This window comes from Malaclemys terrapin, chromosome 10, assembly GCF_027887155.1.
Source record: "Malaclemys terrapin pileata isolate rMalTer1 chromosome 10, rMalTer1.hap1, whole genome shotgun sequence".
NCBI classification, from domain to species: domain Eukaryota; kingdom Metazoa; phylum Chordata; order Testudines; family Emydidae; genus Malaclemys; species Malaclemys terrapin.
In genome coordinates this window covers 33,779,788-33,804,657 of record NC_071514.1, presented here as the reverse complement: position 1 = coordinate 33,804,657, position 24,870 = coordinate 33,779,788, and the positions used below count along the sequence as shown (strand labels likewise).

The 24,870-nt window shown below is 45.9% G+C and overlaps 1 protein-coding gene across 2 annotated transcripts in view; it reads right to left on the bottom strand.

Annotated features, from left to right (window-relative positions):
- Window positions 1–2,558: 2,558 nt before the first annotated feature.
- TLN2 (talin 2) overlaps window positions 2,559–24,870 on the bottom strand; it is a 382,138-nt gene continuing 359,826 nt past the window's right edge. For both annotated transcript variants that reach the window (XM_054041883.1, XM_054041884.1), the window contains 5 exons: window positions 20,561–20,686; window positions 10,146–10,208; window positions 9,878–10,060; window positions 5,273–5,398; window positions 2,559–2,839 (listed from right to left, as the gene is read on the bottom strand). In XM_054041883.1, the coding sequence (XP_053897858.1) occupies window positions 2,711–2,839; window positions 5,273–5,398; window positions 9,878–10,060; window positions 10,146–10,208; window positions 20,561–20,686 (627 nt within the window). In that variant the 3' untranslated portion in view covers window positions 2,559–2,710. The remainder of the gene's footprint in view (window positions 2,840–5,272; window positions 5,399–9,877; window positions 10,061–10,145; window positions 10,209–20,560; window positions 20,687–24,870) is intronic.

Below are 24,870 nucleotides of genomic sequence, written 5' to 3'. Positions count from 1 at the left end.
ACATTATTAGTGAAAATGTCATCTTACTTAGAGTACTTTAAATTACAGTAAGTGAAATAAAAGCAATACGTAGTATAAGAAAAAATCTGCAAGACACAGACCACAACCCCCCCCCCCCCCCCGAAATCTTAAAAAAAAAAAAAAAAAAAGAGACAGGAACGTTGATACTATCCAGGTAAGCAAAAGAAAAAGCTACAAACTGGAAGCCTGACATACTGAATAAGCAAAAGCAGCTGAAAGCTCTGATAAGACCATGTGTATTTAGACCCTACAAAAATAAGGCGTGTTTCAGCCTTCCAGGTTACTTTAAAATCTTAAATGAAGGATTTGTTTTGTTTTTCTAAAGAATTTTTTATATAGATGCTTTGTGCCACTGCTCACTGAACTCACTGCACAATCTCATGGTGACAATCTAACCCAGGGGTCGGCAACCTTTCAGAAGTGCTGTGCCGAGTCTTCATTTATTCACTCTAATTTAAGGTTTCGCATGCCGGTAATACATTTTAGCGTTTTTAGAAGGTCTCTTTCTATAAGTCTATAATGTAGAACTAAACTATTGCTGAACGTAAAGTAAACAAGGTTTTTAAAATGTTTAAGAAGCTTCATTTAAAATTAAATTAAAATGCAGAGCCTCTCGGACCGGTGGCCAGTGTGAGTGCCACTGAAAATCAGCTTGCGTGCTGCTTTCGGCACACGTGCCATAGGTTGCCTACCCCTGATCTAACAGTACAGCTACTGCTGTAAAGCATAGACTGGAAGCTCTTAACTGGTGACAGTTGCGTGCAGAGAGGCTACACACTGCTATCAGTCTGATTTTACCTGGTCTACACAGGTAGGGCAGAGGCTCATTTTGGACACACTTACGCAAATCCATATTTGCTCATATCAAAAGAATTTTACTCAGGGCTTGCCAATCGCTTTCTCTTAATTTACTGAGAATCCACAATTCTACTGAGTCTGAAATACTTCAGCATCAGAGAAGAGACACTAAAAAAAATTGTACATTTTAATATTTATTTTCTATGAATTTTTGTGATATATGTATACTAGTGACACAAAATTTCTGATAGGTATAATACATGCAAGTAACTTAAATGAAATGTTAGCAATATCTAAATTGGTAACCTAACACAAGAGGGTTACTTCTGAGTCTACGTGACAAGTACTTCTGCAACAAGGACAATTAAGTGGGTAGGCATCTAACACAATGGGCTCAGTTGGATGTAATGGTAGGTATCTAAAATGGCAGCATGGCTTTCAGAAGAAGTGGAGCAGCAACATTATTTGCTCAGAGGGCTTGTGCAGGGATGGGCATGTGCTGGAGAACCATGGTTAAGAAAGATCTTGTTTCTGTAATTGATCTAACAGGTGGCTTTTGCTAGTTCCACTTTCTGCATTGTTTTTAATCACACATTATAAAATGCACCATTGACTCTACCCACCTTGGGAACGTGTCATACTATAGCTGTAGTCCATACTGTGGGTTTATGCCACGTCAGAGATTGAGAAAATTACAGTACCTTTTGAAACCAAGACATAAGCTCAATTTCTGCTATCCCTTCTCTGCAATGCAGTTCCTTAGAGAGGGCATTTTGATCAATGCAAATTAGGAAAATATCAACTTCCAAGCATCCATAGTTCAGACTTGCAGATGTTCTTTTATATTTCAGAAAGGGGCCCTTTTTAAAACAGCTATTAGTTTCTTCAAAAAAAACCCCAAACATACAAAAAATAACCCAAAAATAACCCATCTAGATTTCAAAACAAAACACTTAGAAATAAAATCCTTACGAGAATAGCAAGAGTTCTGATAGTCTTTTGTAGTACTAAGAATGTGTCTACTTCAGCTAGCATACATTCTAGCAGAAATCCCAGGTAAGATACTTTGAAAGGAGCTATTCAGTCCAATGTTAATTGAGTTTTTGTGGATGTTTCCTATTGTAAAAGTAGTCGCACATTGAGAGGTATATAATTGAAAAACATTTTCCTTCATGAACCTAGTACTAAGACAGTGACAAGATTTCCATTTCTTGGTTTAGTTGAACAATGAAAGGAAGGATACTGCCATGTTTTGCAGGCCAGGGAACTGTGAATCTAAATACTGTACAAGCAGAAGCTGGTGGATACTGTGCAGGAACTAATAAAGCTAGTGCAAACAGGTACAAAGAAGATCCCTCCGATCCTGGGGTGAACCAGCTTCATAACACTGAAAGAGGACAAAATCTCTAAAACCCACACTCAGGTGCCTTTTTCCTCTCAAATAAATATTCACCTCAATCTTGGTCTTCTTGTGGGGAGGAAAAAAAATCCACTGGCTCCATAGTGGTAGATAGCTATGATAAACGGTTTTCCTATTAATATTAACAAAGTCTTACAACAGGTCAAGGAACAATAAATAGATCAAGCTTAAGGTAATGACGTAATACTGCTTTTATAACCTTCTGTAAAAAGTGAGGCATTCTCTCCTGAGATACAGTGAGTCAGGGAAGGAAGGAACAGGAATGGTGGACTTAACACTGTACCATCTGTTTGATGAGCACACACCTTACCTGAACAGATGAGAAAGAACAAACGTTTATTGCCCTCTGCTCACCTAAAGCTATTACAGGCAATTTGTTTAGGTAAGTGCTTGGCATATCAGAATGCTGTCAGGTTAGTTCTCTCTGTACTGTCCCCCTTGAGCTCATTTCATTAAAAAACATCAAGCAGTTTAGGCCTCATCTTCTCTCAGTTCTGTGGGGAGAAATTTATACTGCTGCTGGCGGATCTGAGCCAGTTTTTTCCTTGCCTCTTCCAGCTCCCTTTCCTTCTTCAGCATTTCCTCCTGGGCTGCAATTATCTAGAGAAAAAGAGAAAGGTCTGTGATAGTGGAGAAGATTAATGAGGGGAGGAAAAAAAAAAGGTGAGGATCTTTGTCCCTTTCACAATGGGATTCATGATCAGTGCACAACTGCTCTAAGGTGTTTTCCTGCAAAGTGCTGAACACACTGTCCCCAATCCAGGAAAGCACTTAAGCATGTGAAAAATCCCACTGATTTCAACAGGACTTGTGGGCTCAAGTGCTTAAGCAAAGTAAGTTGTCCTGGGATAAGAGGGAAGGTCCTCTCATGGATCAGTAACTGGTTAAAAGATAGGAAACAGAGGGTAGGAATAAATGGTCAGTTTTCAGAATGGAGTGAAGTAAATAGTGGTGTCCTCCAGAGGTCTGTACTGGGACCAGTACTGTTCAACATATTCATAAATGATCTGGAAAAAGGGGTAAACAGTGAGGAGGCAAAGTTTGCGGATGGTACAAAACTACTCAAGATAGTTAAGTCCAAAGCAGACTGCAAAGAGTTACAAAGGGATCTCACAAAACTGGGTGACTGGGCAATATGGCAGATGAAATTCAATGTTGTGATTGGGTCTAAATTAGCTGTTACCACTCAAGAAAAAGATCTTGAAGTCAGTGTGGATAGTTCTCTGAAAACATCCACTCAGTGTGCAGTGGCAGTCAAAAAAGCAAACAGAATGTTGGGTATCATTAGGAAAGGGATAGATAATGAGACAGAAAATATTCTATTGCCTCTATATAAATCCATGGTACACCCACATCTTGAATACTGCATGCAGATGTGGTCACTCCATCTCAAAAAAAAAAAAAATATTGGAATTGCAAAAGGTACAGAAAAGGGCAACAAAAATGATTAAGGATAGGGAACAGCTTCCATATGAGAGAGATTAATAAGACTGGGAATTTTTAGCTTGGAAAAGAGACGACTAATGGGGATATGATAGAGGTCTATAAAATCATGACTGGTGTGGAGAAAGTAAATAAGTGTTATTTACTCCTTCTCAAAACACAAGAACTAAGGAGCACTAAATGAAATTAATAGGCAGCAGGTTTAAAACAAATAAAAGGAAGTATTTTTTCACATAACACACAGTCAAACTGTGGAACTCTTTGCCAGAGGATGTTGTGAAGGCCAAAAGTATAACAGGGTTCAAAAAAGAACTAGATAAATTCATGGAGGATAGGTCCATCAATGGCTATTAGCCAGGATGGACAGGGATGGTGTCCCTAGCCTCTGTTTGTCAGAAGCTGGGAATGGGTGACAGGAGATGGATCACTTAATGATTATCTGTTCTGTTCATTCCCTCTGAAGCACCTGGTATTGACCACTGTTGGAAGACTGGGTAGATGGAACTTTGGTCTGACCCAATATGGTCGTTCTTATGTTCTTAAGTGCTTTGGTAGGCCAGGCCAGCATGCCCAGTCCCTTGCAGGATCAAGCCACTAAAATGCATTGTTAGTGCCCATCCCTCCTCTTCAGTGATCCCAGAGTGCAGGAAAAGAGGGCTGTCAGCATATTCCACCATCCATCTATGATGGTCTATTGGACCACTATACAGGCCAACCAGACGCGCATCAGAATAAACTAGCTGTAAAACAGTGGTAGGTGTGAAACAGGACAAGGAGAGTTGGAGAAATCAATCTGAGCTGTTTCTATTTTACTAACTATTGTATCTTTTCCTATTTTAAAATCTTCTCTCCTCTTTTGGTGTCTGTTAGAGCCACAGTAACAAAGGGGACACTGACCTTGAACCTATCCTGCAAACTTCATAAAGTAACACACTGAGCAACAGTAATAACTGAACATTCACTGTCCCATATACCTGCAAGAGTTTCCTATACCTAGGAGTAAAACAGGAGATATTACTGTGCTGTAAAATACTCAGGAACAGCAAATTCCCATATTTTTAATGGGGGCCAATGTAGAAGCAGCTTTTCATTATTTTTCAATAAGTGGCATTTCTAGAAATTGATTGAACTAGGTTTTTAAAGTTATTTTAGTCCTGTGTATTTGTTAAAGCCACAATAATGAACTACAAGTAATTCTCCCCACCACAGCCTTATTACAAGATTATCTGCATACAAACTGTCATGTAACTGAGATTTCAGAAGATTTAAAGCAGGTCTAGGAGCATCTGGAAAGAACCATTAGTTTAAGTAGCAGGAAATCTTCACTTTAATAACAACAGGGAGTGATACATAAAGGTATTATACAGTGGCAACAACTACCATGACAACTGTCCAACACACTGTGTAGGGCAAACACAGAGTATTGCCTATTCTCTGTATGCACAATTTGTCCATAACAGAAATATACTAAGGCAAGTTATTTACAGTGAAGTTTCATGCAGTACTGCATTAATCTATTACAGTGTTACATAAGGCAATATTATTGGGACACAAATTTTTCCTACTGTTGCTCTGGATGTTCACACCAACCTGAGCGATGCCACCAACAAACTTGGTTTTGACCACCACATCATCGTCATCCGCTTTCCTAAATGCTGCTTTCTGGGCTGCCCTGACAAGATTGTCAGATGCTCGTTTAACAGCATTCCCCGCAGCCTAGAGAAGAGATAAAAGGAATTTAGTAGCAAAAAACATGAAGGCACACTGTATATGTAATGTGGGCTCCTTCTGGGCAGGAGAGAGAGCTCCACTGAACTCCAGAGGCAGGACACCTGTTTTCCTCACCGAACACCAAATGCACTTTTACCATCAGTGCTATAAGGTGAACATGAACTTGGACAATTCTGTCGGTCTCTGACCCGATTTGGAGCTCTATGTACAACTTATGAATTGCAGTTGATTTTATGAAAATGTTGTATCACTGAATGCCTCTGAGGATGTGGAGTCAACCATTTGCTACAACGACTGATGCCAAGTGCCTCCCAGACCACACTACTGAGCCCCTGACAAATCAGACACCTGCTTGGCAGGCACTGGAGATAATGGCCTATGGCTCATCTTATCTCTGGAGTGGTATTCCTTCCTAACCCTCTCTGAGATCATTGATGGCAGGATGGAGGCAGATGACTGGGGCCTCTTGGTCAAGGTAGTGAGGGAGGTCGGGGATGAATCTCAGCTTGCTGGGGAGCTCACGGAGACGGACTGACCAGAAGAGGGAGGTCTAGCCACAGCCTTCCTTTAAGCATCCACAGAGGCTTGCATTGAGCATCCCAGGGGAACAATTTTAGGTGGTCTAAGGGCCTCTCTAGCTTTCTGAGTCAGCTTAGGCAAAGAGCAACATATGGATCACTGCTCAGGAATATTTCCCTCTCCGAAACAAGAGTTGCACCTGGAGTACCTATCGTTAAGTGGCATTGACGCCTCCCATGAGGGGCAGGTTTTGAATCCTGGGGATTTTGATTTTGCCATATTGGTAGAGCCCCTGTATATGGTTGAGGGTCTGGCCTATACACTAAATATCTGACTAAAGCAGCTTTTTTTGTTTGTGCCAACTGGGATAAAGACACTAGCTATTAATTAATAATACCAATAACTAATGCGCACTAATGCTAGCACAGCATGCAGAGAATCAGATGGTCATTGCAGGGGTTCCATCTTGCTGCCCAGGGTGATAAGAAGGAATGGAGGGACTGTTGGCCCTGCTTCACACTGTATGCCCTCATCTTGGGTACAGGCGTGGCCCCAACAGACACCACTAGCCAAAAAGAATCCCATCTAGCATGCAGAGAGCACATGTGCAGAAAGAGAGGAATTCATATGGACAATCATTCAAAGAAGAATTAGATGATTCACATGCGTTTTCATTTCACCAGGCTCCAACTACAGCTCCTTCCAAAACAGTGTTCACATGGAACGTAGCTCAAACTCCTTCTCCAAAAGCTTGTCTGTCTGCATGGGTGTCAAAGAGGAAACCAGGACATTCCAACTCCCATATCCACCCTATTGATTAAGGCTCCATGGAAACATGGATGCTATTGGCAGAGCCAGCAGAGGAACCCAGGTGCTTGCCAAACGCACCAACACAAAACATTTGATGTGCACTAACCCAATAGTTCTGCTACAGTAAAGGGCATTACTTCCAAGTGGAAAGTGCTGTTCCCACCTTCAAACCTCCTCCACTGCTTGGTGAACAAACTATTCAAAGCCTGCATCTGAATACTTAAAAAGAAACACTTTTCCAGGGCTCTTGGGCCTGCCTCCTTGAGCCTCACTCTTAACTGTATTCTATGTCCATTTAATAAAATTTGTAACCCAATGCCCTGATCTTCCTGGATGGGCAGGCAAAACATGATAATACTAGTGGCACCTTAGAGACTAACAAATTTATTAGAGCATAAGCTTTCGTGGACTACAGCCCACTTCTTCGGATGCATATATGCATCCGAAGAAGTGGGCTGTAGTCCACGAAAGCTTATGCTCTAATAAATTTGTTAGTCTCTAAGGTGCCACAAGTACTCCTGTTCTTCTTTTTGCGGATACAGACTAACACGGCTGTTACTCTGAAACATGATAATACTAGCATTCTGTCCCCCTTTTTAGCCATTATTCTGCATTTAAAGTTCCTCCAGCCCCATTTTGGCACTCAGATACTAATGTGGGGATGCATCAGAAAGCGAACGATCCTCCAGTTACTGATACATGACCAGTACTGTGACAAACCCATCCAACAGGAGTCCCTCATCAACTGCCAAAACTACCCCCATTTTACCCATCCCCCGGTAGGGATAATATTACAAAACCATTGTTTTCTATTTAAACCACCACAGAACCCTAAATTTGCCTCAAGCTTTGACCATGATTTAAAATCACAGTTCTATTTTGAAAAATGACTGAAAATAGACTCCTCTTGCTCAGATATCTGATTTTAGTAACAAATACGTTTATTGGTTTTTATTCCCACCAAACTTAGAACCAGAACCCAGCTGTTAGAACACAGACTGAGACTGCATGGCTAGAAGTCAGTAAAAGCTGCAGTAAAATCTAAGTTCATACTGAACGGTCCCTTGAAATGGGTGTTAACTACTTATGCTATACAATCTGTTCCACCTTGTATTTAGCTGCGACTCTGAGTACGTTTCCCAGACCAGAAGAAGAGCTCTGTGTGAGCTCAAAAGCTTCTCTCTCTCACCAACAGAAGCTGGTCCAATAAAAGACATTACCTGCCCTGCCTTGACTTTCTAATATCCTGGGACTGACACAGCTACCACACCACTGCATGCAGTAAAAGCTGCAGTCATTTCTAAACTGAGCACACTGCAATTGTAAATCCTTGAGATAACAAGCTTAATATCCCAGAGTGCAGTGTTAACACACTCACCTTTCAGATAAACTCTGCTCCAAAGGGGACACTCCACATGAAATCAAATCAGTTTTTACAAAAAATGAATTAAGTCAGTTCTGGTCCTAAGCCAGAATCTGTTGTTTCTCTGCCAATGTTTGTAGTCTTACAACAATTTTCTTATTTTAAAATGTTCTCTCCTCTGTTGCTGTATGTTAGAGCTGCATGGCCATATTAATGACAATTAATGACCCTGAACACTTACATGACAATGCCCCCCACAATGGATTTTCCAACTCCAAAATGATTTCCCATTGACCAATAGCAATCTGGCATTTCAAGTTTCCATAGTGTGATCACCACTCGCTTCTCCAGTGTCAGTGAAGCTCTTATTATGGTGTCCCCGCACTTGAGGGCTGGGGTGTGCTTGGCACACAGACCCAGGAACGTGGCCTTCTGCATCTGGAAGTTTTGCAGCTGCTGCTCGTCATCTCACGCCTGCATTATGATGTGATCCCACCAGTCACTAATCGTTTTTAGGGCCCAGCAGTGGCACTCCCCCTTCTGCAGCTGTTCCATGAACACAACCACCAACCCTGAAATGGGGTCTTGCTACATCCCACAGTAATCTGTCCTCCAAGAACCTGTCATGTTCCATGCTGATTTGGTTTTTCTTACGGCTTTTCAAATACCAGAGGATCACATGTCCTGAGCTCACAACACTTATCACAACAGTGCAGAGCTGTGCAGGCTCCATGCTTCCATCAGAGATGGCAGACAGCAGGGAGAGCAGCGCAGGTTTGTGGGATGTGTAAAAGAGGTGTGAAAATTATAGGATACAACTGACATTATGGGATGGAGTCAGTTGCATCCTGGGAAGTTGACCCTTGCTCCCAGTCACCTGTACGATGCGTTTCTGTCCCACCAAGTATTGTCAAAACCTCCCAAAAGACAGTGTGCTGAATGGTGACGGGTTGTACAGTGGAATTCCTACCCAGGGTGCTCAGCGCTGTGCATCAGCACGAGCACTCCGGGTGAGTATGCCCAGCACTGATGCAAGGAGCCAAGTATACATGTGGACAAGTGATATACTAACTGTGGTGGCTTGATACCGATGTAATGTGTGTCAACCATGTAGTGTAGATATGGTCTTAGTGATGTACTTAGTTTAAACACATGAGTAGTCTCACTGAAATCTGGTAAGCACGTGCATGAGTGTTTGCAACTGAACATACAATGAAAACAGTAAAGCCAACAAGACACAAAGCGCTATCAAGAAACACCCTAGTAAACAGACTGAAAAGATAATTTCTCCCAATATCTTCCAGTTATAGTAAAGTGAAGCATCATTTCTGACATCAACAAGTACAATGTTTTCTAACACCAGTTTCATTTTGGGTACATTACCAACAGGCAGGGTGGCACACTCTCCGTGTTTGATTCTGAGACACTGAGCATTAGCAGAATTCCCTCTGATCACTATATCCTCCCTCAGCTGGTGCGAGGTGCAAACAACTTCACATTTTTATCTTTCAAAAAGTTCAACCATCTTGAAGGTAATGGTGACAATGATCACAGAATGAGCTCCAGATGCTGATTAACAATGGCAAATTGCAGCATGGCAGCCTTGGACTTAACACAACATATTTCACTACTGGAGAAGATAAAACCCAGCCATTAGTTGTTCAGGCAATTTCCTGAAGCTATTGACTGAATTCTGAATTTGTTGAAAAGGGTGATGGTGACTGTTACATAGCTCGGAGATGGATTTTTACATTGTTTATGAACGCTGTTACCTGTAGTCTTCTCATGGCCTCGGAGTCTTGATCAGCCTTCACTTTGCACGCCACAAGTAACTGTGCTGTAGAAGCCGCAACTTGTTTGGCAGATGAGATGAGTTTCTCCTCGCTAGCATGACCTTGTACCGAGGCATTGGCTGCCTCACACAGATTGCTGGTTGCAGCTGCCACCATTCGGGCCTAGGAGTCAATAACTAAAAGTTACTCAGCGTTCTAGTTTCTCAGAGACTTTCAAGAGAAAAAAACAAAACTGGAAATTACTCACAGCGGAAATAAGTCCCTGAGACCACTGTCCATCATCAGCTGCATTTGCAGGGATAGCTCCAACCTGGAAGAACCATTCAGACACTTGCTTAGAGTGAAATATAAAATGCAATTGCTTTGCCTTGATTTGCATTCAAAGACCATAACCATCTGAAAAGGAAACTATATATACACATGCCCCTTCCCCCCAATTTATCTCAGTGCACACTCTACCTAATGATGACAGAAGAAAATTTCTGACTTACATTCCTATGTTAATATAAGTCAGTGGTTCCCAGACTCTGGCATGTATCTCTGTACTAGCCAAGGTTTTCTGACTAGTATTCTAGGCGCTCCCCTCCCACCATAACAATGTGCCTCTTATGGCTGTTGATCCCCTGCCACTACCTGTCTCTTGTTCATTCAGGGACACTCTAACCTACATTGTTCCTTGAGCTGCTCCAGTCTTGCTGTAAGTTTAGAGAAACCAATGAAGGGCAGTGACTGGTACAGCTGAGGATTTGCCTGGTCAAGGCTTGCCAGAAGAGGCTAGGAAATATTAGTCAGTTGAAAGGATTTATTCTGGTCTATAATGCTCATCTCTGATATCCACTCCATTGTTCAAGGCTACTGATTTTTCAGTACAGTTATGCTATATTTCTTCAATATGTTCAAGCTGCCACTGAGTAGAAAAACGAAGTTCCTTTGAGTTCCCACACTCCTGCCCGATGTTTGATTACAAATTCAAGGTAGCAAATGCCTTTTTCTGTGTGTTCATACAGCACTTAGTACTACTGTCTTCTGACCCCATAAGTCAGAAATAATGAGGCTCCAGGGGCCCCCAAAATCATGAGATTAAAGAAAAAAAAGTTTAGTGTCCTTTCAATTGTCTTCTGGTTTTTGAGCTCTTAGGGTTCACATTTCCCAACTTTTCTCCTCAACTATGAAGGCTGCAGAATTGTTGAATTTCTTTAAAAAATGAAAGCCAAAATTCTGATATAATTGCATGACTTCAGGGGTGGGGGTTAAAGAAAAACACCAACATTTGCAAGACTCTTGGTACAGTTGGAACATCCCGAGTGGGGTTTTTTTAGTGTAAGAGAAAAGTTTAAGAGAAAAGTTCAGTTTTACAATAAAATGCTTGAGGTCCATGGGTGTTTTAGGATTCAAAGTTTTCATGCATCACCATCCTTAGCAAAAGCACCTAAAGTTCAGCAGAGATCTACTCATCTGGACACTAGTGTCTGGGGAACGAGAAAAAGTAAAGTGCCGTATATACTCGATCATAAGCTGCTTCGTTTATAAGCCGACCCCCCCCCCGGATGGATATGTAAAAATGGAAAATTTTTATAACCCATTCATAAGCCGACCCTATAATTCAGGGGTCAGCAAACTTTGGCTCCTGGGCCATCAGGATAAGCCGCTGGTGGGCCGAGATGGTTTGTTTACCTCGAGCGTCCACAGGCACAGAGGTAAACCTAAGTAAACAAAGTGTCTTGGCATGCCAGCTGCTTACCCTGATGGGCCGGGACAGGACAGCAACTGGTGGGGAAATTTTTTGGTGAGGAGAAGCTGGCAGTCAGGGAAATAACCCCTGTGGACCCCCCCCACACACACTCCCCCTCCGGTGCCCGGGACCCCTACACTCTCCCCATCCCATCCCTTCCCACCTTATCTGGGGAGAGCCAGGGGAGGATGTCTCTGGCCTGGCTGGAGCTGCTCTGGCAGGCTGGGCAGCGCGTCCGCAGCCTGCTCCGGCGGCCTAGACCAGGCGGTGCGGCTGCAGCATGTTCCAGTGGGCTGGGCCAGGCAGCATGGCTGCAGCATGCTCCGGCAGGCCAGGTGGTGCGGCCACTGCCTGCTCGGGGGGGGGGGGGGGGGGGGGGGGGGGGGGGGGGGAAGGGACGGGACCGAGTGGCATGCCTGCAGCCTGCCAGCCCCAGAGCTGCAGTTGCTTCGGAGGCTGGGGGGAGAACAGCATGGCCAGAAGTGGAGAGACTCTGGACCCGCCTCCTCCCTTCTGGCTCTGCTGACTGTGCTGCCTCTCCTTGCTCCCTCTGTTGGGGGGAGGGGCTGTATCCCACCTCTCCCTCTCTATACCCGTTCATAAGCCGACCCCCTTCTCTGGTGTTTCCCTTTTTTACTAAAAAAATTCGTCTTATGAACGAGTATATACGGTAGATCAGATCTGACTTCATAAAACGTTACCTTTATTCCAAAACCTGAAATAGCTGCCTAATGTCAAACTAATGCCACTACAATAATTTCATATGCGAAGGCAGAACAAACTGGAAAGAAGAAAGTTTAACAAATCTTTTTGCTGAAATACTTCATTGACTTTTCCTGCAAGACATTTTTACAGTCTTGACTGACTGATGCTGGGAATTTCTAGAGAACAATATTGTGTCTGGTCCACATGGTCGAATGAAGGGGTAAAAACTCCCCGTTACCTTCCTCTCTTCCCTCACACTGCCAGTGACGGGAATGGCCTGTTAGCTGTTACCAAGGGAGCTATTTGCTGCTTGATGCGGAGTGTGGGGGAGTCAGGGCCCTGCACCCCTCTTCCCGAGATTCACTGCGACTCTCAACCAGCCAGTAAAGCAGAAGGTTTATTTAAGGACAGGAACACAGTCTCAAGCAGAGCGTGTAGGTACGACCAGACCCCCTCAATTAGGTCCCTCTGGGAGGTTCAGGGAGCTTAGACCCCAGCTTGGGGTTCCCTGCGTTGCACCACCCAGCTCAAACCGAAACTAAACTCCAAACTCCTCCCGCTGCTCCTCTCCTTTGTTCAGTCTCCCGGGCAGAAGGTGTTAATTCTCCCCACCCCCGTTCCTGGCTCAGGTTACAGCTCAGGTAGCTTCCTTCAAGGGAAGTCCCCTCTCCTCACTGCAATCCCCCTGCAACATTCCCAGGTCAAATCTGCCCTGCTCCCTGCTCCGTCACATCTCTCCCCCCTTCGAGACTGAACTGAGCGGGGTCACTCTGACCAGTGACCTGGGGAAGTTCAGGGCTCCCTCTCCGGGACAATGCGTCCACTATCAGGTTGTCACGTCCCTTCACATGGACCACGTCCATGTCATAATCCTGCAGGAGCAGGCTCCATCTCAGGAGCTTGGCGTTGGCTCCTTTCATCTGGTGCAGCCAGGTCAGGGGAGAGTGGTCGGTGTGCACGGTGAAGTGACGCCCAAAGAGATATGGCTCTAGTTTCTTGAGGGCCCACACCATGGCCAGGCATTCCTTCTCGATGGCCGCGTAGTTCTGCTCCCGGGGTAGCAACTTCTTGCTCAGGTACACGATGGGGTGTCTCTCCCCCTTTTCATCCTCCTGCATTAACACCGCCCCCAGTCCTGTGTCTGAGGCGTCGGTGAACACCATAAAGGGCTTGTCAAAGTCTGGGTTTGCCAGAACTGGGCCACTGACCAGAGCCTCCTTCAGCGCCCGGAGAGCCTCCTGGCACTCCTCGGTCCAGACCACTTTGTCTGGCTTCCCCTTCTTGCACAGCTCAGTGATGGGGGCGGCTATGGTGCTAAAGTGGGGCACGAACCTCCGATAGTATCCTGCCATCCCAATAAAGGCTTGGACCTGCTTTTTGGTTTGAGGAGCGGGCCAGTCTCTGATCACCTCCACTTTGGCTGGTTCCGGCTTTAGGCAGCCGCTTCCCACCTGGTGGCCTAGGTAGGATACCTCAGCCATCCCCACCTTGCACTTCTCCGGTTTTATGGTCAGCCCAGCCTTCTGGAGTCGGTCCAGCACTTGTCTAACCTGGGATATGTGGTCCTCCCAGGTCTGGCTAAAGACACAGATGTCATCGATATACGCCATGGCAAAACTCTCCATCCCCCTCAGTAGCTGATCCACCAGGCGCTGGAAGGTGGCTGGCGCTCCCTTGAGGCCGAAGGGCAGGGTCAGGAACTCATAGAGCCCCAGAGGGGTGACAAAGGCCGATTTCAGCCTGGCATCTGCATCCAGCGGCACTTGCCAATAGCCCTTTGTAAGATCCATGGTGGTAAGGTACCGAGCACCTCCCAGCTTGTCTAGGAGCTCGTCCGGCCTGGGCATGGGGTAGGCATCGGCTACAGTGATGGCATTGAGCTTCCGATAGTCCACACAGAACCGGATCGACCCGTCCTTTTTGGGGACCAGCACCACCGGTGAGGCCCAAGGGCTGGAAGATGGCTGGATCACCCCCAAAGCCAGCATGTCATTGACCTCTCTTTCCAGGTCCTGAGCAGTTTTCCCTGTGGCTCGGAAGGGGGAGCATTTTATAGGCGGGTGCGATCCTGTCTGCACCCGGTGGACAGTCAGATTAGTGCGTCCAGGCTGGTTGGAAAACAGCTGTTGGTACAGATGCAGCACCCCTCCGATCTCAACTCGCTGGGCAGGGGTTAGCCGATCAGAGAGGGGAATTGCTTCTAGGGGGAAGCCAACTCTTGTCCCAGGGAATAGATCTACTAAAGGGTCATCTCCCTGCCCCTCCCAATGTCCACACACGGCCAACACCATATTCCCCCTGTCATAATATGGCTTCATCATATTCACATGGTACACCCGGTGGTGGTGTGCCCGGTTCGACAGCTCCACCACATAGTTTACCTCGTTTAGTTGCTTGACAACCTTGAAGGGCCCTTCCCAGGCGGCCTGGAGTTTGTTTTTCCTCAAGGGGTGAGGACCATCACCTGATCCCCAGTGGCGAAGGCGCGGGCCCGTGCTGTGCGGTCATACCAGACCTTCTGCTTCCTCTGGGCTCTGGACAGATTCTCCCTGGCCAGGCCCATGAGCTCGGCAAGTCGTTCCCGGAAGGTCAGGACATACTCCACCACCGACTCTCCGTCAGGAGTGGCCTTCCCCTCCCATTCGTCTCTCATCAGGTCCAGGGGCCCCCTTACCCGCCTTCCATATAGCAGTTCGAAAGGCGAAAACCCGGTAGACTCCTGGGGTACCTCCCTGTACGCAAACAGCAGGTGAGGTAAGTACTTGTCCCAGTCCTGCGGGTGCTGATTCATAAATGTTTTCAGCATCATTTTTAGCGTCCCATTGAACCTCTCCACCAGCCCGTTGGATTGGGGGTGATATGCTGAGGCCCAGTTGTGCCGGACCCCACATCTCTCCCACAAGCACCGGAGTAGGGCCGACATGAAGTTGGACCCTTGGTCCGTCAAGACTTCCTTGGGGAACCCCACTCGGCTGAAAATGGTCAGCAGCGCATCCGCCACAGTGTCTGCTTCAATGGACGATAAGGGCACTGCCTCGGGGTAGCGGGTGGCGAAATCTACCACCACCAGGATGTATTTCTTCCCAGACCGGGTCGTCTTGCTGAGAGGTCCCACTATGTCCATGGCCACCTTCTGGAAAGGCTCCTCTATGATGGGCAAAGGTCTCAATGCTGCCTTCCCCTTGTCCCGGGCCTTCCCCACCCTCTGGCAGGGGTCACAGGATCGGCAGTACTGCCGGACGTTGGTGAAGACCCCGGGCCAGTAAAAGTTCTGTAGCAGCCTCTGCCTGGTGCGCCGGATCCCCTGGTGCCCTGCGAGAGGGATGTCATGGGCCAGGTACAGTAGCTTGTGGCGAAACTTCTGGGGAACCACCAGCTGCCTCCTGATCCCCTACGACTCCACTTCCCCTGGGGGAGCCCACTCTCGGTACAGGAACCCCTTCTCCCACAGGAACCTCTCCTTGCATCCTCTCCTCATGGTCTGTACCACACCGAGGTCAGCCAGGCCCCTTAGCTTCCGCAGGGAGGGGTCCTTCTGCAACTCGGCCTGGAACTCGGCGGCTGGGGAAGGGATGGGGACCTGCTCCCTGTCGTCGGCTGGGTCGGAAGCCCCAGCCACCCCGAGGCCTGTCCTTGGGTGTTCCCTCCCCACCCGGGAAGGGTTCGGTGCCTCCGGTGGGACATCCTTCCCAAGGTCAGGGCGTAGTGCCCCTCGCCGGCTCTGGCTACGGGTCACGACTAAGGCAGTCTGGGGGCTGCTTGGCCAGTCCTCTAGGTCCCCCCCCAATCAACACCTCAGTGGGCAAATGGTGGTGCACTCCCACGTCCTTGGGGCCCTCCTTGGCCCCCCATTTCAGGTGTACCCTCGCTACGGGAACCTTGAATGGGGTCCCGCCCACCCCGGTCAGGGTCAGGAAGGTGTTGGGCACCACCCGATCTGGGGCCACCACCTCGGGCCGGGCCAGTGTCACCTCTGCGCCCGTGTCCCAGTATCCATAAACTTTCTTCCCATCCACCTCCAGGGGAACAAGGCACTCGCTCCGCAGGGACAGCCCCGCGCCAACCCTGTAAACGGAGAACTTTGAATCCGGAGCATCTGGCCCCCCAGAGAAGCTGGCCTGGGGCCCTTCTCTCTCTTGAGCAGTTGATAAGCTGCCAGCCCCTCTTGCGTGAGAAGCCTGCCCCTCGTCCGTCTGGGCCTCTACCAAGTTAACCCGGTGCGGGTTCGGTCTGCTCAGTCTGTCCTTGAGCTTGGGGCACTGGGCCCGAACGTGGCCTCTTCGGCCGCGGTAATAGCAGCTCATGTCCCGTGGGTCCCCTCGAGCCGGTCGGTTGTCCCTGATGCTGGGCATTCCCCGTGGGTGGGGATTCCCCATATTCCCCCTTTGGGAGGTCCCAGGGTGACTCTCTCTCTGCATCGCGGCGGGCCTGTTCCTTTGGGGCTCCTCCCTGCCACCCCCTGATCGGCTCTTTACAAACTCATCAGCCAGCTGCCCTGCGTGTCACGGGTTCTCTGGCTTTCTGTCCACCAACCACAGCCTCAGGTCGGATGGGCACCGCTCATACAGTTGCTCCAGTACCAGCAGTTTAATCAGGTCCTCCTTCGTCTGGGCCCCACCAGCCCACTTGCTGGCGTATCTTTCCATGCGGACGGCTAGTTGCAGATATGAGATCTCAGGGGTTTTATCCTGACTCCGGAACCTTTCCCGGTACATCTCAGGAGTCAGCCCAAACTCACGTAGCAGGGCCTTTTTGAATAGTTCATAGTCCCCTTTCTCTGCCTCTCCCAGTTGGCGGTACAATGCCACGGCTTTGGGGTCCAGTAAGGGGGTAAGGACCCGGAGTCTGTCCGTGGGATCAACCCGGTGCAGCTCGCAGGCCGTCTCAAAGGCCTCCAGGAAGTCATCCATGTCCTCCCCCTCCTTGCGTGGGGCCAGGATGCACTTATCAAAGCTCCGTGCAGTCCTGGGCCCCCCCTCACTCACCGCAGCCGGGGGTTCGCTGCCCTTCAGTCTCGCCAGTTCCAGTTCATGCTGTCTCTGTCTCTCTTCATGCTGTCTCTGTTGTTCACGATCCTCCAGCTCTCTCAGTTTTAGCTCTTTCTCCCATTCCAGCCAATTCCGCTCCACGGATGCCGAACGTCGCCGGGAGGATCCTCTGCTGGCCGGCGAGCTTCGCCGAGAGGGTCCCCTGCTGGCCGGGGGGGTCCCGGCGCCTTCGGTATTTGCTGGGCTCCTCCCCACCCTTCCCCTAGGCATAGGAAGGAGGGGTCTCGGGAAGCCCTCAGCAGCCGGCTGACCACTCCCAGCTGGGACAGACACTGGTGCCTGCGCTGCATTTGCCAGGCTGCTTCCCTGAGACACAGGGATCAGTTCATTCGCGCGATCTTCCGCCTCCAGCCGGGCAATGAGCTGTTCTTTGGTGAGCCTCCCAATGCACAGCCCCCTCTGCTTGCACAGCTCCACCAGGTCACTCTTAAGCCGCTTGGCATACATCTTCCTGCTGGCCACTCACCGGCCTGTGTGCTCACAGCTCCCCACAGTTCCCAGGGGGCCCCCTAGTGTGCCAGCCCTTCTCGAGGTCACCACCTCTCTGCCAGGGTCGAGCTGCAGACTCCTCCGCCCCGGGGACCACTCGCTGCGATCCCCCCGGGGGACCCTGTTACTGCAAAAGTCCTTCTCGCTGGTCACACACTCCCAGGGGTAATAACCGTCTCTCTCTCACTCTTCAGCACGCCTGGTCCCCGTCAATCCCCCTTCGTTTTACTGCTCCCCAGTCACTTACTGCAGGAAGCGCCGTCCACGGGGTGCAGTAGATCCCACCGCTGCCACCAGTTGTTGCGGAGTGTGGGGGAGTCAGGGCCCTGCACCCCTCTTCCCGAGATTCACTGCGACTCTCAACCAGCCAGTAAAGCAGAAGGTTTATTTAAGGACAGGAACACAGTCTCAAGCAGAGCGTGTAGGTACGACCAGACCCCCTCAATTAGGTCCCTCTGGGAGGTTCAGGGAGCTTAGACCCCAGCTTGGGGTTCCCTGCGTTGCACCACCCAGCCCAAACCGAAACTAAACTCCAAACTCCTCCCGCTGCTCCTCTCCTTTGTTCAGTCTCCCGGGCAGAAGGTGTTAATTCTCCCCACCCCCGTTCCTGGCTCAGGTTACAGCTCAGGTAGCTTCCTTCAAGGGAAGTCCCCTCTCCTCACTGCAATCCCCCTGCAACATTCCCAGGTCAAATCTGCCCTGCTCCCTGCTCTGTCACACTGCTTGCCACTGAGGTGATAGGTGGGTAATAGATTGAGCCATGGCCCCCACACCAGGCATCAGCCATTTCTTCTGACATGTGTAAAAGGGAGGAACGTATGCTGCACTGCTTAAAGGAATGATACCAGACTGCATCCTTTATGTGCAGACAGGGGAGAATTGGGAAGCATTCTGTCTGCTCATTTCAAAGGCCATCATGCTGTAAATCTGGCTAGCAAGTGTCTGCTCTAGACAGGAATTGGAAGACACTCACAATACCAATTAACTGAAGATTGATAATTAGGAAAAAGGTATGAGGTGTGTGTCTTGAATTCATTACCTCAGAGGAATCTTCATTATTGTACATTTACTTGTGAACAGTTCTCTGCCTAATGAAAGGATCTATTTTAAACCACTCTGAGTAACTCCAGTTGAGCCTGGGCAGCAAAGTTTGGATCCTTTCTGAAGCTTTTCCAAAGTACGTGGGTGTTCAGAGCAAGGGTTTGGGTTCAGCTCTGCCCTTAAGTGGCACCGCACTATTTGCTGGATTAGTTGAGCTGGAGAAGGCAGTGCTCATGCCAGCAGGCAACCCACTGTCGATAAAAGGCACTGACTATGAAAATTCCTGGTCTTAAAGAATTAGTGTGTTAGCATGGTAGAGCCGGGCCTAAAAAATCTTCCATCAAAGCTGGAAAAATAGGTTTGCTAATATGGCACTACATTTGACTAATGTGCTCACATCAGAATGGCAAGCTATGGTTTTCCTGGAGTGGAGGAATGAAAGTGTTTTTAGCAATTTTTCTGAGCTCTGCTGGAACACGGCACAAGTGTTGCTTGCTTCCATCTCAAAAAGACATGAGGAGAAAGATGTAACTGTTCCCTCCAACAAGAAGTCTAAATTGACAGATATTTAGGATTTATATGAGGATATATTCTCTCTCTTTTCTGGGGTGGTGGTGGGGAGAATAGCAAAGGATGCTGTACGTCATAATATAACTAAATGTGAACAAGTTCTATCACATAAAGGCAAACAATGCAATAATCTAAGTGGAGCAATAAGGCAGAGGTCTAAATTCTCATTTGCTTGACTATTCTTGCTGTCAGTTTTCAATAACTATCTATTTAATAAGTGTTTTATGCATTTTAAGTAAGTTCTATAGGAGATCTTTTCGAACAGTTACAATGCTACTGTTCCAGAACAACTGCTTTGTGATCACAGTGGAACCAAACACAAGTTCCCTAGGAAGCCCAGCTGAATAAGACAGAATAGCTCTTTTGTCCCAGGGCTCAACGGCACAGTCTGCTCAGAATCAGTGCTTAAATATAATTAGAAACCACAAATATAAAACAATGGTAGTCCTATGGCAAACTGTCCTCAGAAGCAAACAAGCTGGGTGCTGTTGAGATTTAAGTTCTATTCAAATTAAGTGAATTAGATAAAAGAAGAAATGGAAGTGAAATGGCATAGAAAGCACTCAATGTTAACAAGGCAAATGGACATAGAGCAATTTTGTAAGCACGTTAGTTGTCCTAGCAATAGCTGTAAGTGTATCCATTTGCACATGTCTAATTTGTGTTCATACCGGGGCCCTAACTGAATCATTCAACACACTGAAGGCACAATTAGTGATGCCCTCTGCTAACTTGGATCAGAATGTTATTGTTTACTACTCCATTTCTTTTTAAATCACAAAATGTACTATGGGACCATACGTTATGAGCCTGGATCACTCCCCTTCATGGAGTGAAACACTTTTCTTAACAAGAAACAGCTGAGACATTTGAAAGCCAAAAATCTAATTATGTTTGCTAATTACGTTTGCTATGTTTAAACAGACTTTTCAACCAACCCCGGCCAGGGCATGCAAGCCAATAGATTTACATTTTTATTAGTCAATCCAGAGTGCCTTCCATACATAGAAAAGCTAAGAAGCTACATTCTTTACAATTTAAAATACTTCCGCTGTGTTGAATGTCCTGTTCACCCACCTTTCCCTGTGCCACCAGCTCCCTCTGGGCTGCCGAGGCTGACTTGACTAGGGCACTGGTAGCAGCTGCAATGGACTTAGCTGCTTCCAGGATCTGTTCTTCAAAATCCAGAGTCTCATCGGCTTGCTATAACCAAAACAGAACATTGTCACACAAAACTCAGAACAGAGTGCTTTCTCTTCCGTTTCCAGGACAGATTTTCTTTGGATTCTGTAATCCAGCTACATAGAGACAAAGAATCAACAATGCCTTATTTGCACTCTACAAAGCACTTTCCTGGGGCCTAAATTAAGAGACAACAGTATTAACTATTGGATACAAACACAAATATTAACTGGAAAGTAATGTTCCCCTTGTGGCCAACCTTGTGCAAAATTTAAAGTGACAGATTTTATTTAAATACCACACACAAGATATTTCAGTGCATGCCACTGAGTTTCTGGTTTCCACTAGAAGCATTAAAAACTATTTTCAAAAATACAGGTAAAGCAGTAGCCTGAAATGGAATTCTCATTTTCCCACACAGTATTATCTTTGTAGTGTTCTAAAGTGGTTTGTTTGCTGAGATTATTAGAGTTTGTTAAACAAAGCACATAGTTACTTAGTAAATGTAATGAAGGGAATGCATAAAAGCTGTAAAAAAACTACAACTCTAATGTTATCATTATGCTTCTTTGTTCATCTGTAATGAAAAGCAGAACATAGTTATCAAGTAAGCCCATTAATTTAATTGCTTTTTGTAATCTGCATCACTTCACTGATAGCAAGTACTGCAAAGCAGTCCAGTTCAGTCCTCTTGGAGTTACAAATGTTGAAGGTCTGTCTGGAACCATTCAAACACCTAAACCAACGTTGTAACAAGCATGAACTAGGAAGATTAACCATTCTTAATAATATTTTTCTCTAGATGAAAGATGAACTATTACTCTGCAAATGTCAGTTTCCTAAACCTGGGCAGTTAATATGGAGGTGCTGCTTTGCTCATGTGTCAACATCCCCCATCTACTCCTAGCTTAGGTATGTTTATTACTTTCAGAACAATTACAAGCATTACAAGGTTATACGTGTGCGTGTGTTATTTGTTGTTTTCTTTGATTTTTACTTTGACTGTGACCATGAACAAATGATATATTAAATGGCACCAAAAGCAGAATGATCAGCGAGGACATTAGGGCATAATGCATCCCCTAACAGGACTCCTTAAGAGAGATGGGTCTTTTCACATGTTTTCCCACAATCCACGCGAGTACAGCTTTCTCATATACCACCACTAACTCTTCCAACTGAGGCTAAGCAGCGTTTTGAGATAAAATGCATAATGTTCAGATTCTTCTAAAATTTTTGGTAACTTAGTAGGGTGTGGGGAAGTAACCGAAACAATGGACATGTTTATTACTTGTCCTTTACACACACTGATGCGACTTGATTATTCAAATAAGAAAGTGAGTTAACATCTGATGAAACAGAACTTTCCACATGAGCTCGGTCTGTAATGTATGATTAGATCAATGGCCACGACAGTGAAAGGCATTTGTCGTTAGCACTGGTTTTAATGACAAGAAATTACATCTCCTGTCAAAAGGTTAACGTCTTCCATAGTGAATCTTATTTCTGGTGGTACCTACTCCACTCTTGTGGCTGAACCTCTCTTATGTTGTATTGAATTGAGATTTAAAAATATTTGTTGTAGGGACCCTGTCTTCCTAAGTGTTTGAAAAGCACCACATACATCAATGGTACCATAGACTGAACATTAAACTTATTATCACATTTTACTCCACCATTCAGAACAGCCTAATACTTGGTGGCCTTCAGATGGAGGATATCAGATATACAGCACTTTCAGGATTAATCTGGAGATCTTTCCTTCAGAGAAAGTAGGACAAGAACTGTGAATATAAAAAACCCAAAATACTCCTAAATTGCAGTGCCTAAACATTTAACATTTTTTGACCTTTTAATTACTGTGTGCCAAATCCCACTCTAAAGCTGCATAGAGCTGAAAGCCATGATGTGGAGAGTTTGTTCAAATTTTCAGAAGTGTTCAGCATCCAAAATGGGGGGCAGATATTCAAATGGGCACAGCAGCCACCAGCTCCTGCGTCGATTTGAAAAACTGAGCACTTCATGGAGGGGCCTAAATGAGAGCAGAGTCTTTTTGAAAATATGGCCATTCCTGCATTTCTCTCCATTTGCCTTTACAGAAGGAAAAGGTACGTTTAATATCAGCCCCTTGTTTCTATGCATGTTACCCTTTTCTAAATCAAGGGGCTACAAAGTACAGTGATTTTTGTGCCCTACCTCATCTGTAAAGACCTAACTTGATATGTTGGTGAAAATCACAAACAAAAGTCACTTTTGTGAGGTGCTCTCATTCTAGTTCTCTGTGGGACACTACAAAACCACCAGCCATATTCCAGGGGAGTTAGGCACCACAAGGGGCTCAGAGGTGAAGTAACTGGAGCACTGCACATCCAATAAGAAATATCTTGGGAAGCTGGTATACAGAAGCATGCACATCCCCTGCCTGTTCTATACCCAATCAAAAGCTAATTGTATTCTCCTGTTACTTTCATGGGTATTAATTCATGTCACACAGCTTAAAGAACAAGCCGTAGGGTGCTTGATTCTACAACATTTCATATAACTTCTACCATGTGAATAAAATAGAAAGTCACAAAATCCTGGAGATGAAAACGCAGCATCCATGGAAATCAAGGCACTGGTGAAGAAATATGGCATCCTAAACGAAAACTATTTAGCATCAATTTCTGCCATGTAATGATAATGTTGGATGGCACCTTAAGGGACGAGATAAAAGAACAAGAGCTGCCTACTGAATGCAGAATATGTGCTTCTGCTAATTAGGAACAGCACACGTGTACATCTGTACAAAACGCTTATGATAAGGAATTACCATGTTAATGAAACAAGTCATCTTAGCAGATGGATTTTTGGCCATGTTTGTAATGCAACACCACCACAACTATAGTATCTAAACAATAACTAAAGTGGCCTATGATTTATGCAACAGGCCTCAAATGTTAATCTCTTACTTTGACCACTAACACAAGGGCACAATTTGTAGACCAGAGGGACTATATTTAGCTCAGTCGGTATCATTTTTTTAAAACACATTAGGTAAATTTGGCTCTCTTGCAGTGAAAATCTAGTAGCACACAACCCCCTCCCCTGTCCCCCAAAAGCTTCATGGGAGCAGACAGTGGACAAGTTGGAGCACATATTTCTGGCAATGTGCAGCAATGCTGCTATTTCCAGTTCTGGGCCTCTATAGAGAATATAGTGCCAACTTCACCCAAATATCTGGTGGTTTGGGGACAAGGGCCAACGTCCACTGTAAAGAAAGTAGAGACCAGCAATTCCATCTTGATTACAGCTGAAATCCAAATTCAAGTACCAAGCAGAGGAAGGTTAGTATACAGCTCCATCTATCTTTTGCCTCTCTGATGTGTCACAGTACAGTTTTCATTCACTGATTTTTAGAAAAATACTGTCTTGAGCTGGAATTATTAAGCCTATTTCCAAAATAGTGGAAGTGTCCATGAGCTGAGAGCTAGTTTACTTCTTTATATCAATAGTAGTATATGCACTATTCTTTAAATGACCGTGATGTACGGAAGTTAACTCTAATTTTACTACTGAATCAGCTAACAATTCAGCAACTATTTTGATGATGGATTTTATTTATTCACACAGCCTAATAAAAACGTTCACTGCCATGGCTTTGCTATATGGATATCTATATCAGGGCTAGAAAGCTTTTCAGTTAGTCCTTAACTACTGAATTAGAAATACCTCTACAACATGCAACACCTTCTCAAAATATTCTACAAGTTTTCAGAGAACCAACGCCAGATGGGGAAGAAAAGTACCAGTATGGGATTCGTTCAGCATAGCATGATGTGCTCAGTGTTGTACGTATAAACACAATGTAAAAATGACTAGTTGAAAAAGGATTGCAGGGGAATTACATCTCGCATCAATGAGAAAGCTATGGTGCAGTTACTAAGGTACTGCTACATAGGGGCAGGCATAAGACCTATCATGGGAATGAATAGCTAAGCACTAGAGCTGGCTGGAAAACAGGTTTATCCCTCCACAGAAAATTTCTATGAAAATGAATTTTCTTGTTTTTACTCAAGTTTTCAGCAAAAATCTTGACTTTTTCAAAAAACTAAACCCCAAATTTTTCAGTTAGCTGAATACTTCCCGGTTTTCCAGCTAGAAGTCAAACACTTTCTGTGGAAAGCAGATGCTTGCCAGGGTAAATTGGGTTTTGTCGAAAACCA